The 12975-nt window shown below is 38.7% G+C and overlaps 1 protein-coding gene across 3 annotated transcripts in view; it reads left to right on the top strand.

Annotated features, from left to right (window-relative positions):
* LOC307117044 (cadherin-18) overlaps positions 1-12975 on the top strand; it is a 234164-nt gene that overhangs the window by 201050 nt on the left and 20139 nt on the right. For all 3 annotated transcript variants that reach the window (XM_079801713.1, XM_079801711.1, XM_079801712.1), the window contains one exon: positions 2184-2301. In XM_079801713.1, coding sequence (XP_079657839.1) covers positions 2184-2301 — 118 coding nt within the window. The remainder of the gene's footprint in view (positions 1-2183; positions 2302-12975) is intronic.

Raw genomic sequence — 12975 nt, 5'->3', positions numbered from 1 at the left:
AAGGGCCCTATTTTAATCTGAGCGCATGGTCTGAAGCGCATGGTGCACTTAGGGCGTGTCCGAATCCACTTTTGCTAGTTTAATGACGAAAAGAAAACAGTCTGCGCGCCCGGCACATGGTCTAAAAGGGTTGTAGCTAGTCTCTTAATGAGTAATGGGTGTGTTTTCGGAGTAACGTGCAATAAACCAATCATCTCATCTCCCATTCCCTTTAAAGGCCACCTTACACCCATGGCGGATTCACTATTTACATGGTGGAATTTGCGAGCGGAAAGACTGAACTACTGAACTGTTGGTTTGCTGCTGTAAGTGTATCTGCGCGTTGTGCACCCGCCTATAGGTGCATATTACTGCCCAATTGACTTTAGACCAGGTTTTTGTTGGTCAATGGTGCAGTCGTTTTCAGTTGCCTCAAAATAGCAATGGCCCAACAATACGCCTGAATACACCTTGTTTTCAGACCAGCACGCCCATGGACGAACAGATGGACGCGAGTGCATATGCTATTTAAACAACGTTGGCGCTGGACGTGAAAATAACTGCGTCTGGGCTGAAACTACCAAAAAACACTTGCGTGGCATTGCACTAGGTGTATGATAGGGCCCAAAGACTGAATCGCAAACTCCTCCCCCATATGCCATTGGTTGTAAAAACAGATCGATCCACCCCCAAACTCACATAATTGGTTGAGCCTGTGTTGCTGAGTAAAAAAGAGAAATGTTTTGACAGCGCCAGTTTAGACTTTTTGACAAAATCAACCCACATACTTATAAACCATATTACGTATTATTTATAAACTATACTTTATACTTTATTTTTTTAACTGTATCACTCAACAAAAGTAGCTCTTTATTGGCTAAACATGATTCAATCACGGACAGGGGTTACACGTGATTGAAACAAGTAAAACCCAATAGAATTAACCATGTACAACTAACTAGAATCAATGGTGTTCATTTAACTTTAATTAATCATTTTAGTTTAGCTTAAATGGTTTTCATTTAAATTGAATAATTCAAATAATCCAATACAATTAATGCGTCTTGTTTAGTCTTGTGTAAAAAAAAAGTAATATTTAGTTTGTTATTGGCAGTCCAGACGTGATACTGGTTTCATCCAGAGCACTACCATAGTGGTTACTTTATTATTTAAGCAATTGAAATTCTTGTTAGCAGGTCAGCAACCCAAGCACAAGCTCAGCACTTCACCACAATAGTAACCCCCAAAACCACTAACATAACCAGTAGAACATTAAACATTAACAAGTCTCTCCAATTTCTTATCTTGCTAAAACTTTATTTCAACATTTACTCTCCCAATTCAGCCCCTTTACAAACATGATGGGAAGTGAAGGTCCTGTTTGATTTGGCTACTTGATTGAAACATGTTATTTTAAAATGAAAACATCAAGTCAAAGAGTATCTCTTTCAAGTCAATTTTCCATGAGGCAATTATATTTGATCCAGAAACCTGATACAATGCCGTTAAATCAAAATTAATTGTTTAAATGAAGTAAACAGGATTTTTTAAATGTCCTTTCTAAGTTTGATATGTTAAATAAAATGCTCCAGTTTCCTCAGGTTTTAAAGCTGAAGTTATACAGACATTTGATATAAAAACAAAATAATTCTATAACATACAGTCATTTACAGGCATTAACTGTATTTCATTTCGAGGTTGTCCTTTTATTGTTCCTGGTTTCACACAAGCGAGAAGCGATCCAATTAAGGACTCCTTCAGTCTGAACCTCTTCAGTCGGAAGGTATTGCTCTTTGTAGGGAGTGCGGCACGGGGATGTGCAACTCATAATGGACCACACTCAAGGAATCAAATGCCAATCGGGTTGCCAGGACAACTCAGACCAGCAAACCAGCTGGTTTTGACGCACAAAGGACTCCGCTTCCTAGAGCTGCTGAGATGCCATCAGAGATTTCAGAAGCATTGAGTTCACTCCGAGATGAGAGAAAGAGAATGAGAAAAACCAAAATAATGAAGCAAAACTGTATTCTGAGCTTCTGAACCCTGCTGAATTTGTCTCCCGCAATGGGATACTGATGGAATCTATACATGTCTACCAGAGAGACCCAAAAAAAGCTAAAGATAAGCTAAGAAAGTTCACTAACCAGAACAGATGAGCATGAGAATGTTTCTCACTGATGTCTTTCCTGATTTTTTTTCTTCAGGTCATTCAGACAATCACTGCTGTGGATAAAGATGATTTTGCCAACGGAAAAGGATTTTCCTTCTCTTTTCCCGGAGGAGTTCCTGCCAACCCCAACTTTACAATTAAAGACAATGAAGGTATGCAACAACATTTTATTTAAATTGTCTGTATTTATTCTGGGTCCATTTTGAGTGTATGTACAGGGGTTGCCTCTTTCACAGTCATGGAAACCTGGAAATGTCAGGATATTCGTGATTTACAGGCTTTTTGGAAAAAAAAAATTTAGTGATAAGTCTAAAATATTTCATCAACTAGTTGCTATCTTGGAGTGTTGTCTCTATAAAAATGATATTTAAAAATCATTGTCTATTAATCACAAACAACTGGAAAAGTCATTGAAATTCATTAGTCAAAATATGTGGGAAACCTAATGGGTTTGTGTTAATGTGTGCGGTCTAATAATCTTTTCCATTACGGCAAAAGGCACAACATAGCTTTCAGAAGATGTTTACCATACATGCCACTTCCATTCAAGCTAAAATTACCTTTCTGATTAAAAAATTCAAACAGCTTTAAATGATTATATTGCTCTTAAGCTTCCATAGCTTTCAAGGGGAAAATGCCAGCAGGATTCTTCTAATATGATCGATGAACTTCTCAGTTGATGTTGACCAGCATTTAAGTTCTAATTAAACGTCGACCGCAAGCTTAAGAGAGACGATTGATGACAGTTTAGATGCAGACGGAAATAAAAGCTCTAATGCATGATTAATAGCCGCTGAGAAGTTAAATCAATAAGCTGTAAAGGCATTTCTCTCAATAATCAATAATCAGTACCATAACACTAAAGTTATTTATTGCTCTAGCTCTGTTTGTTCTGTGTATGTTTTGGGTATCTGTAAGATAGGTAGTATGACATGAAGAATATGGGTTTGTTTTCATTCATTGTAATTGTTGTAAAGTTTTAATTCAACATGAAATCAAAGTGGACATGTTTTACTTTGCAACTGTTTTTGGTCAATTGATCACCCTGTCGATATTAACAAACCTATATTGGCTTGCTGGTTTTTGCTGGTCTCACAGTCTGAATCTATATAAAAAGCAGAGTGTCTACCTCACAAATAGGCCACTTTTTTGGCAGAGGCTATTTACACTAACTCCGCCCATTGACATCTGGTTGATAGGTGTGTGACAGAAAGTTTTGACGCAAACCGCCCTGTGTTTGGATCAGCCTTTTAGCGAACTCCCTCTACTCATTTTTCCCATCACATATCAGATCCGAAAAGCATTTATTTTCAATAAAAATTAATATATTTAAAAAGTTGAAATAACGTGTTTAATAATAAAGTGTTTATCAGTTAGTATTGGAGGTAGGTGTGGTGAGTGCTTTACTGTCCCTATAAGGTGGCATCCATTTAATAATTTTATTAAATTTGATAAATTACACTCTGTTATTATTGCATACCATTTAATGTACAACAACCCTGAGGTACAAATAGTATCTGACACTATTTACATATAGTGGGGAAAACAAGTATTTGATACACTGCCGATTTTGCAGGTTGCCCACTTACAAAGCATGTAGAAGTCTGTAATTTTTATTATAGGTACTATTCAACTGTGAGTGACGGAAAATCCAGAAAATCACATTGTATGATTTTTAAGTAATTAATTTGCATTTTATTGCATGACATAAGTATTTGATACATCAGAAAAGCAGACCTTAACATTTGGTACAGAAACCTTTGTTTGCAATTACAGAGATCATACATTTCCTGTAGTTCTTGACCAGGTTGGCACACACTGCAGCAGGGATTTTGGCCCACTCCTCCATACAGACCTTCTCCAGATACTTCAGGTTTCGGGGCTGTCGCTGGGCAATAAGGACTTTCAGCTCCCTCTAAAGATTTTCTATTGGGTTCCGGTCTGGAGACTGGCTAGGCCACTCCAGGATCTTGAGATGCTTCTTACGGAGCCACTCCTTAGTTGCCCTGGCTGTGTGTTTCGGGTCGTTGTCATGCTGGAAGACCCAGCCACGACCCATCTTCAATGCTCTTACTGAGGGAAGGAGGTTGTTGGCCAAGATCTCGTGATTCATGGCCCCATCCATCCTCCACTCAATACGGTGCAGTCATCCTGTCCCCTATGCAGAAAAGCATCCCCAAAGAATGATGTTTCCACCTCCATGCTTCACGGTTGGGATGGTGTTCTTGGGGTTGTACTCGTCCTTCTTCTTCCTCCAAACATGGCGAGTTGAGTTTGGACCAAAAAGCTCTATTTTTGTCTAATCAGACCACATGACCTTCTCCCATTCCTCCTCTGGATCATCCAGATGGTTATTTGCAAACTTCAGACGGGCCTGGTCATGTGCTGGCTTGAGCAGGGGGATCTTGCGTGCGCTGCAGGATTTTAATCCATGACGGCGTAGTGTGTTACTAATGGTTTTCTTTGAGACTGTGGTCCCAGCTCTCTTCAGGTCATTGACCAGGTCCTGCCGTGTAGTTCTGGGCTCATCCCTCACCTTCCTCATGATCATTGATGCCCCACAAGGTGAGATCTTGCATGTTGCCCCAGACCGAGGGAGATTCACCATCATCTTGAACTTCTTCCATTTTCTAATAATTGCGCCAACAGTTGTTGCCTTCTCACCAAGCTGCTTGCCTATTGTCCTGTAGCCCATCCCAGCCTTGTGCAGGTCTACAATTTTATCCTTGATGTCCTTACACAGCTCTCTGGTCTTGGCCATTGTGGAGAGGTTGGAATCTGTTTGATTGAGTGTGTGGACAGGTGTCTTTTATACAGGTAACGAGTTCAAACAGGTGCAGTTAATACAGGTAATGAGTGGAGAACAGGAGGGCTTCTTAGGTGTTACTCATGCGCAGTACGGGGATGTAAGCATTTTCAGATGTTTCAGTGTGGATGAGCAACTTTTGGAAAACGATTGAAAAGATAGTGTGGATGCAGAGCGTTTTTAGATGACAACTCCGTCTTCAAATTTATCCGGATTAGTGTAGATGTAGCCTAAACCAGCCAAAAAAACCTAAAAACTACACTGGTTTAAGATGTTTGTTTTTTTTACTCTTTGTGTCATTTAGACCCTCCATGAAGTGGCACCTTTAATCTACCTGTATCACTTCTTGTCTGTAGTGCCTGGGGTGAACTTTGGGTTAAGTTACTGGTGAAGTTTTTGTACTCTTCCAGCCACCCCATTTCCAATATGCAGCTTAAGTATGGTCAGGATGGTTTATATCCCTCATCACTGTCCCTCGCTGTCGAAGAGCTATAGTATTCCTTTAGAGGGATTACGGGTCTAACCTCACACAGGAGTGTATTCCCTGTTGCTGCAGAATGAATTACCAACTCCCTAAACTCCTGAACCGACGGCCTTAATGCAATACTCAACACAGATGGCTGCAGGCTGGAGGTTACCATGGAGACCACTCTTATCCGAGTGCTGCTCTCGGACCAGTAGAGGATTTGAAAAAAAGAAAAAAAAAGGATGGGGAAAAGAGGGTTAGATGTTGGTTTTGAAAGTTTTTATTAAATTTCCTATTTATTTCATTTGGCTTGTTATGTTTATGGATAGGTTTACGTAACAATTAAGTTCATGAGAGCAGGTGATATTACGCAGTGCCTGAAAATAGTACCCAGCACGCTCCCTGTGCAAGCAGGTTATCACGTTGGTTATGTTGATGGAAGTTAGCCTATTTTCAGGCACTGTGTAATATCATTGTGCCTGCTGCACCCATGTCAAGTTCAATCAAGTTCCTTGATTATTAGGCAGGAATGAGAGTATATTTTGAGCCATATCGGCCTAGAAAATCGCAACTTTTCATTTTCTGTCGGTCTTTGTACACGGAAATAGGAAAAATATTAAAATCAAGCTCAATTTTTGAGCGAGATGCTAGTGCTAAGCTATGCTAAGTGCTACCGCCAGACCCAGAGATCGGCAGAATGGATTCAAAAACGGTAAAACTCAACTGTTTAACTCTACGGGAGTAGGAAAATTAGCCTATTTTCAAAAATAGTGGCATGTTCCTTTAATGTGATAATGGAAGAAAGAAGAACTTGGGTAGTATAAGAGATGCACCGGTCGACCAGTAATAAATCAGAATATCAATATCGGTTTTCCGTTTTATTTTGGCCGATCTCTATTCCGTATTTGCGCGCCAACTGCATTGCAATCATTTCCCAGATGTAATTTGTGTGGAAATATTATAAAGTTTGTAAACGGGACTTTATCACAGGCCAGAGATGGAACAAGCTGAACATGGAAGCAAAGAGGCGAGGAGGCGTGCGGGTAGATAATGAATAAAGCACAACAAGCTCACTGTTCGCGATGCTCGAAATATTGGAAGAAAAATATTGAATTGGGGGTGCAGGATTATATTAATGTATGTCTGAAGGGAACTGACTATCTTCAGAAAAGTTTTGATACCATTTTCTAGTCCTCTTACGTCTATATAATGCCTTTTTAAAGTTTTAGATTGTATAAGTGCTTAGAGCAGTAACCAATAAAACGCTATATCGCTGCTGTTCCATAAGCGCTTGGTTTGCTTGGTTACATACATTCTTCCAAATATCTTCCTTTGTATACAATGCCAGCCGAACTTAGCCCCGCCCACAACATTTGAGGTCGGGAAGTTCGGTCTGGACTTGATACGTTGTGGAGCAACTATGCTCGAACCAGAGCTGTTTGGACCAATCAAATTGTCAGGACGGGCTTTATATGATGATGGACAGATGATCAACAGTAACGTGCGTCACCAAAGAGCGCTTGAGTTGAATTAGTGTTCTAAACGGAGAACTTGTTTGTATATGCATTCACCTTTACTATTTCTCTCAAAAATGATGATCGTGTTGGTAAGTTCTCCGCGTATCCTTAAATCCCTCTTTACAACACCGGCAAAGATCGTTTACGCTCATCTTCTTCTTCTACTTCTTCCAGTGTGCGTGCAGTTGAGTTCTGTTGACAACTATGTGTCCCTCAACATGTGTCACTTACTTCGTTGCTCTGATTGGTTGTAGGTCTATCCAATTGAGTGCAGAGGCATTTTCTTTCCTGGTTCGGTTGAAACACGCCCCATAATCACAGCCCAATGGAGCAGTATCAGACTCATATTCTGACTAGAATCTGAGTAGGACAACATCAGGCTAATGTTATAGGGCAAATAGACAATAAATAAATTTGCGGGATTGTAACTGGCCAATTTTCTTGTAAAAAAAAAATCAGAACTAGCCATGAAAAATCATGATCGGTGCATCCCTCGATATAGAATTTTGAGTTCCACTCCTTTCCTATCGAGCCGACTGCAGTTTACTTCATTTATCCAAGTGGTACTCAGTGCAAGTCTCACTCTTCTCACACAGTTTCTCGCTCTTTAATCTCTCTCCACTGGGACACGCCACTGTTTACCGGTCTAAGAATTATCTGCTCTTGCCACGGGTGGTCGATGTCGTCGTGCGCTGCTCTTATTGTGTCTGTAGAGAGACTGCGAGTAAGTGAAGCCCCCTTGTCTACAAAGACCCGAAGTGCTTCAAATTTTGCAATAATACCACTTTTCCATCTTTACAAGTGCTGCAAAAGAGCAAATGGGTCTTTATTGAGGTACTTAGATACTCTGTCTGTATCTAAATGGCTGTTTTTATGGTAAAATGTAAACACATTACCATGCTGACTCACTTATTTTCCACCTTTGACTTTTTAAGGTGTTCAATGGAATTACCAGAGTGCTGCAAAAAAAGTATATATAATTCCATCTGTATTTCTGGATTTGTTGGTGCAAATTTATTTGGTACGCAGTGAAAGGGAGGCTAAATGGACTAAATTATTGTCCGTTCACGTTTTGCTTTATGAACGCAGTCTCTGTGTGAATAACAATGTAAGACGGAGGGCCCCAGAGTGCAAACAGGGGCCCTTGCACTGATATTCAGTTTGATTATTTTCTCTAGTCAATTACGCTCTGTAGTGGAGCTGGTAATTAGAAAGGTAATATTCATGAGTGAGCTTACAAATGACACGGTCAAAAACATGCTGAAGGCATGCAAACATGAAATCATAGCTTCAGCTGAATGCTAATCAGTTATTGCACACATATACACTCAAACGCCACCTTACAGGAATAATTCACCCAAAAATAACTATTTGAATTATTTAATAAATATACATTTGCATACAATCTTTCATTTGATTATTTATTCCATATACGTGGGAATCTCTAACAAAAATCCCAGATATCATTTGACACTTTTTTTTTTCCCCCTGTTTTTTTCACACCTCATTATTTCTCACTATTTTGCAAGTACGCCCATCCGCTTTCAATCTATTGTTAGTTGTTTCTCTGACTTTCTGCCTTCCTCTTTCCCATCTGTCTCTGAAAGACTCTCATCCTATTTCCATCGGCTTTCTACACCATATCTTCAGGCCTTTATAGAGACGTGCTTCTAGTGTTTAACACTGCCTTGTTTTAATGTGCAGCCAGCGTCTGAGAAGGCTGTTCTTTTATTTGGTGTCTTGGTGTCAGTCCGTTGGTGGGCGTCTGGACAGGAAACCAGATAGACTGTAAACAAAGAAGTAACAGGAGAAATTAGTCATTATCCGACAATTATCATCATTATTATGATAATGAACATAAGGCCACTTCCTAACGGGATGATGATGAGAATACAATACAGTCTGAAGATATCATATTGAGTTATGAGTGACCAGATGATCATGATAAAAGATTTTAAAAATTCTAGGGGTCGTCCGTGGACTATAATAGCGTTTTGTGAGAAACATACTCATGTGTCCTCAAAATCTTTAATCACCATAACTTCCCTCCCTCTTACAGATATAAATTACATCTCTTCTCTTCTCTGTTGACATGTTTACTGGCGCGAGTCACTCACATGAGATCAAACCACAACAATCTAATCAATTCCTGATGAACAAAATCAAGCTCTAAATTTTTTTTTCGAGAAGCCGTTTCACTCCTATATACGTCACAACAGGGAAGAAAAGACTATCGCAACTTCCGTTTCATGCCTACTTCATGCCATTTCATGCCAATTAGCTTTAAAAGTAAAGCTTGACTTCAGCTGAGCTACTGTAGATTGAGTAACTTCTGTTTTGTTAAACCACAGATTTAAAGCATCTTAATCTTTGTGTCTAATGGCCGTGTTATTTAGCAGTATGGAAATTAAGGCCGTTGGACTGGATTACATTATGATTAGAACTGGAAGAAAAGAGCTTGTGGGATTTCTTTCTTTTTTTTTTTTGTCTCCTCTCTCTCTCTCATTCACACGCATATTGTTTGCCTTAGCTCTTGATGGCCCTCAGGCAAACAGCGGGTTTAGGGGTGGGCAATATAACCAAAATCTTATGTCACAATATGAGAAATTTTATTTCACAATAATGATATATATCACGACATAGTTATTTGTGCTTTAAATTAGGTTTTTATGATAGTCCTGTCAAAATGAACTTGTTTTTTTTCAGTTGAATGCGTTAAAATTTATTCCGCATCCGTTTTGTCCTGTCATCCATTGGCTTGCGTTAAATTTTATGACCACGCTCTTATTCATGCAAATGCTTTTAAACCATTCAGGCGCGATAAGACACAAAAGAGAACGTAGTGCAGCATCTGTGAATCTCCTGACACGACTTGTGCGCAAAGAAAGCAGTTTTAAACAGCGCTTGAACGGACAAAAAACATAAAATTATGACAAATTGCCCGTTTTTTCAATTATCCTGGTAAGCACAGTCTTCAATGAGTTAAAGGAACACGCTGACTTTTGGGGACTTAAGCTTATTCCCCATATCCCCCAGAGTTAGATAAGTCCATATATAGAATTCTCATCTCTGTGCATGCCATAACTCTGTCTGACACTCCCACGGCTAGCCTAGCTTAGCACAAAGACTGGAGGTATAGGGCTCCATCTAGCCTACTGCTCAACAGGTGACAAAATAACGCCATCATTTTCCTATTTACATGTTGTGATGTGTCTAGATACATTGTGTACTAAGACCGACGGAAAATGAAAAGTTGCTTTAAATGGCTAGAAACTATACTCTCATTCTCATTTCTCATGAGAGAATAGTTCCTAGCCATATTGGTCTAGATGGAGCTGTTTACCTCCAGTCTTTGTGCTAAGTTAGGCTAGCGGTGGGTGCGTCAGACAGAGTTATGGCACGCACGGAGATAAGAATGGTATGTATGGACTTATCTAACTCTGGGGAATACGGGGAATAAGCTAAAGTCCCAAAAAGTCGGTGTGTTCCTTTAAATTAAGTCTTAAATGAGCGTAAAGTGTTTTAAGAAAATGGGATGTGTGTCAGAACCACCTTAAAGTGACAGCAGCCTAATAAACCTGCTACTGTCTGTCATTAAGGATAATTAAAGAACAAATGAAAAATAGAATCACTTTGCTCTTGACTGAATAACTTTTGTAGCTTTAATAAGGATTAATCTATTTTCTAATTAATCTATCAACATTTATTTATTCATAACATACACTGAATTTGAGCAAGAAACATGGTCTAACTTCACAATTACTCATAATTAGTCTTCCCTTGATCTTTGTGCTGGTGCCAAATCATCACGATGACATTTTCTTTTCCCTTTTTTTTTTTACAGGCAATTAAACCAGCGCACAGATCTCTAAACGACCCAGTTACTTTAATAGATCAATTGATTTCTGAAGGCATCTTTTTGCGCGTTTGCATACAGAAAGACCTTTCTGGTACAGCCCCTCATCAGAGGAGTTGAAAGCTGTTGCTGTCAGGCTGATGATATTTGGGAATTTTAATTAGTCGGAGTGTCACTCAGATATCCTGCCACTTCAGTGAAGGTTGAAGTGTTGTTATGCGACAGGAACATGGCTGTTTTCCCAGTGAAAAATGCTTTTTTATTGCTGATCATTTTTATTCAGTGTTTTTGCCATTAGTTGTTTAAGGGGAAAGATAAATCAGTGGAGTTTCTGAGGTTAGGGAATGCCTCCGTATTGCTTAGAATTTTCAAATGTTATCCTTTATTTCAGCTCTTTGATAACTTATTAACCACACTGGCCTGTGGTTTTGAAGTTTTTTGAGATCAGAGAGACCAAACATGGACTATAACAAGCTTTATACTCAGCAGAATAATGCCCAACCATCCACACTTTAGGGCTCAATTGAAGGCAACCCTCTACAATGTGAGTAAATCCCTCGCAAATGCGACTAAATCTTCACTCTGAGCGACTAAATAATATTATTAGCCATTGGCTAATAAATTCTTGGATTTTACTCGCCAGCGTGTGTTAGAGGCCAAGTTTAGCTTGGATATATTTTCACTCGCTAAGTTTCGCTCTCCGTCAAGCAATCTGTACTACTTCAATTCATCTCAATGGATGCACAGCATACCTGTATTTGACTTACCGCAAACTCTAGTGTGAATCAAACGGCAATCTCATTGGCTGGCGCAAATCAGTTAGAGTGAACGCTGACTGGGTGATTAATATTCATGAACCTAGCAGCTCATTAATCCTTAGTGCGTTGTATATTGTAATTAGTAGTTATTAGCAGTAGTATAATATCTTAAGCACCACCACCTAAGTTCAGTTAAAATGACAAATATGCATTCATACATGGTTACCAAGTTTTAATTATAATTACTAAATTTCTTGATTATCATAATATAACGCTTGATTGACTGATGTAAAGAGTGTACGTTCAGATATTTAAAAATCGGTGCCATTGGTGGAAATGTAGGCCTATATTTATATAGTATATAACATAGTATATCAGCCTGGCGAGTAAAGAGAGGGTTGGAAGCAGTGGTTAAAGTGGGAGTTGGCAGGTGGGTGAACCCTCAAATTTTGTATAGGTGCAACTGGGGAAAATTACTCACCGTGGGACAACATATTGAGTATCATGGCATAGCAATACTTTTTGGGACAAGAGTATCACTGTGGCACCAAGTATCACAATACTTATTTAGTTGATATTTTAATGGTTTTATTTTGGTCCATCTACATCTACACTGATATGATGATGATACTATGTTAAAATAATATGCGATACAACCTTGTTTTTCACAATGTAAATTCAAACATAAAAATGGGAAGTATAAAAATGATTAAAACCCGAATTGAGAACACTATAACAATATAACAAACCCAAGGGCCCCCATAGTAGCCGATCTTGGTGCCACAACGTTTTCTGCCACAGAAATAATTAGTATTTTAAACAATTAAAAGAATCGTCAAAGCACAGAGATAAAATGAGTATATACTGTCTGAATATTCAATTTTAATATTAAGTAGGCCTATATATAAATATTCCAGGCTGCAACACATTAACAGCATAAATGCATTAACTCCAGATATGAGGTCAAAGCAAACAAGTTTCCAGAAAAAGCTAAAACTTTTGAGCATGCCACTGCCTTATGGAGTTTTACAACCAGAGATCACAAATATTTGTTATTTTGGAGGGCATGGTCCCCCAAGAAAATTTAGATTTTTCTGATCTACATATATGCATTTTAAGATGTTTGAAGGCTGAAAAATAATAATAAATAGCTTTTAAAACCATGTTAGTGGGCAGTAGATAATCTATCATACCTACTTTTCATTATTTCATCACTCTCTCATTTCCATCACTCTTCCACTATTTCTTTTTCTCTCAGTATTCTTCTCTTGCCCTGTCTCTTCCCATCCTAAAGCTGAGCTCTGACCGGATAGTCTTTTCATTTTTGTCTGTGTCAGTGAAGTAAACATAGGGTTAACTGATATTTAGCCTATATTATATTAAGCATTTTCTTAGACAAGTTAATTCACTGAAGCATACAAAT

This window comes from Gobio gobio (assembly GCF_949357685.1).
Source record: "Gobio gobio genome assembly, chromosome: 20".
NCBI lineage: Eukaryota > Metazoa > Chordata > Actinopteri > Cypriniformes > Gobionidae > Gobio > Gobio gobio.
This window is presented reverse-complemented; position numbering and strand designations above follow the sequence as displayed.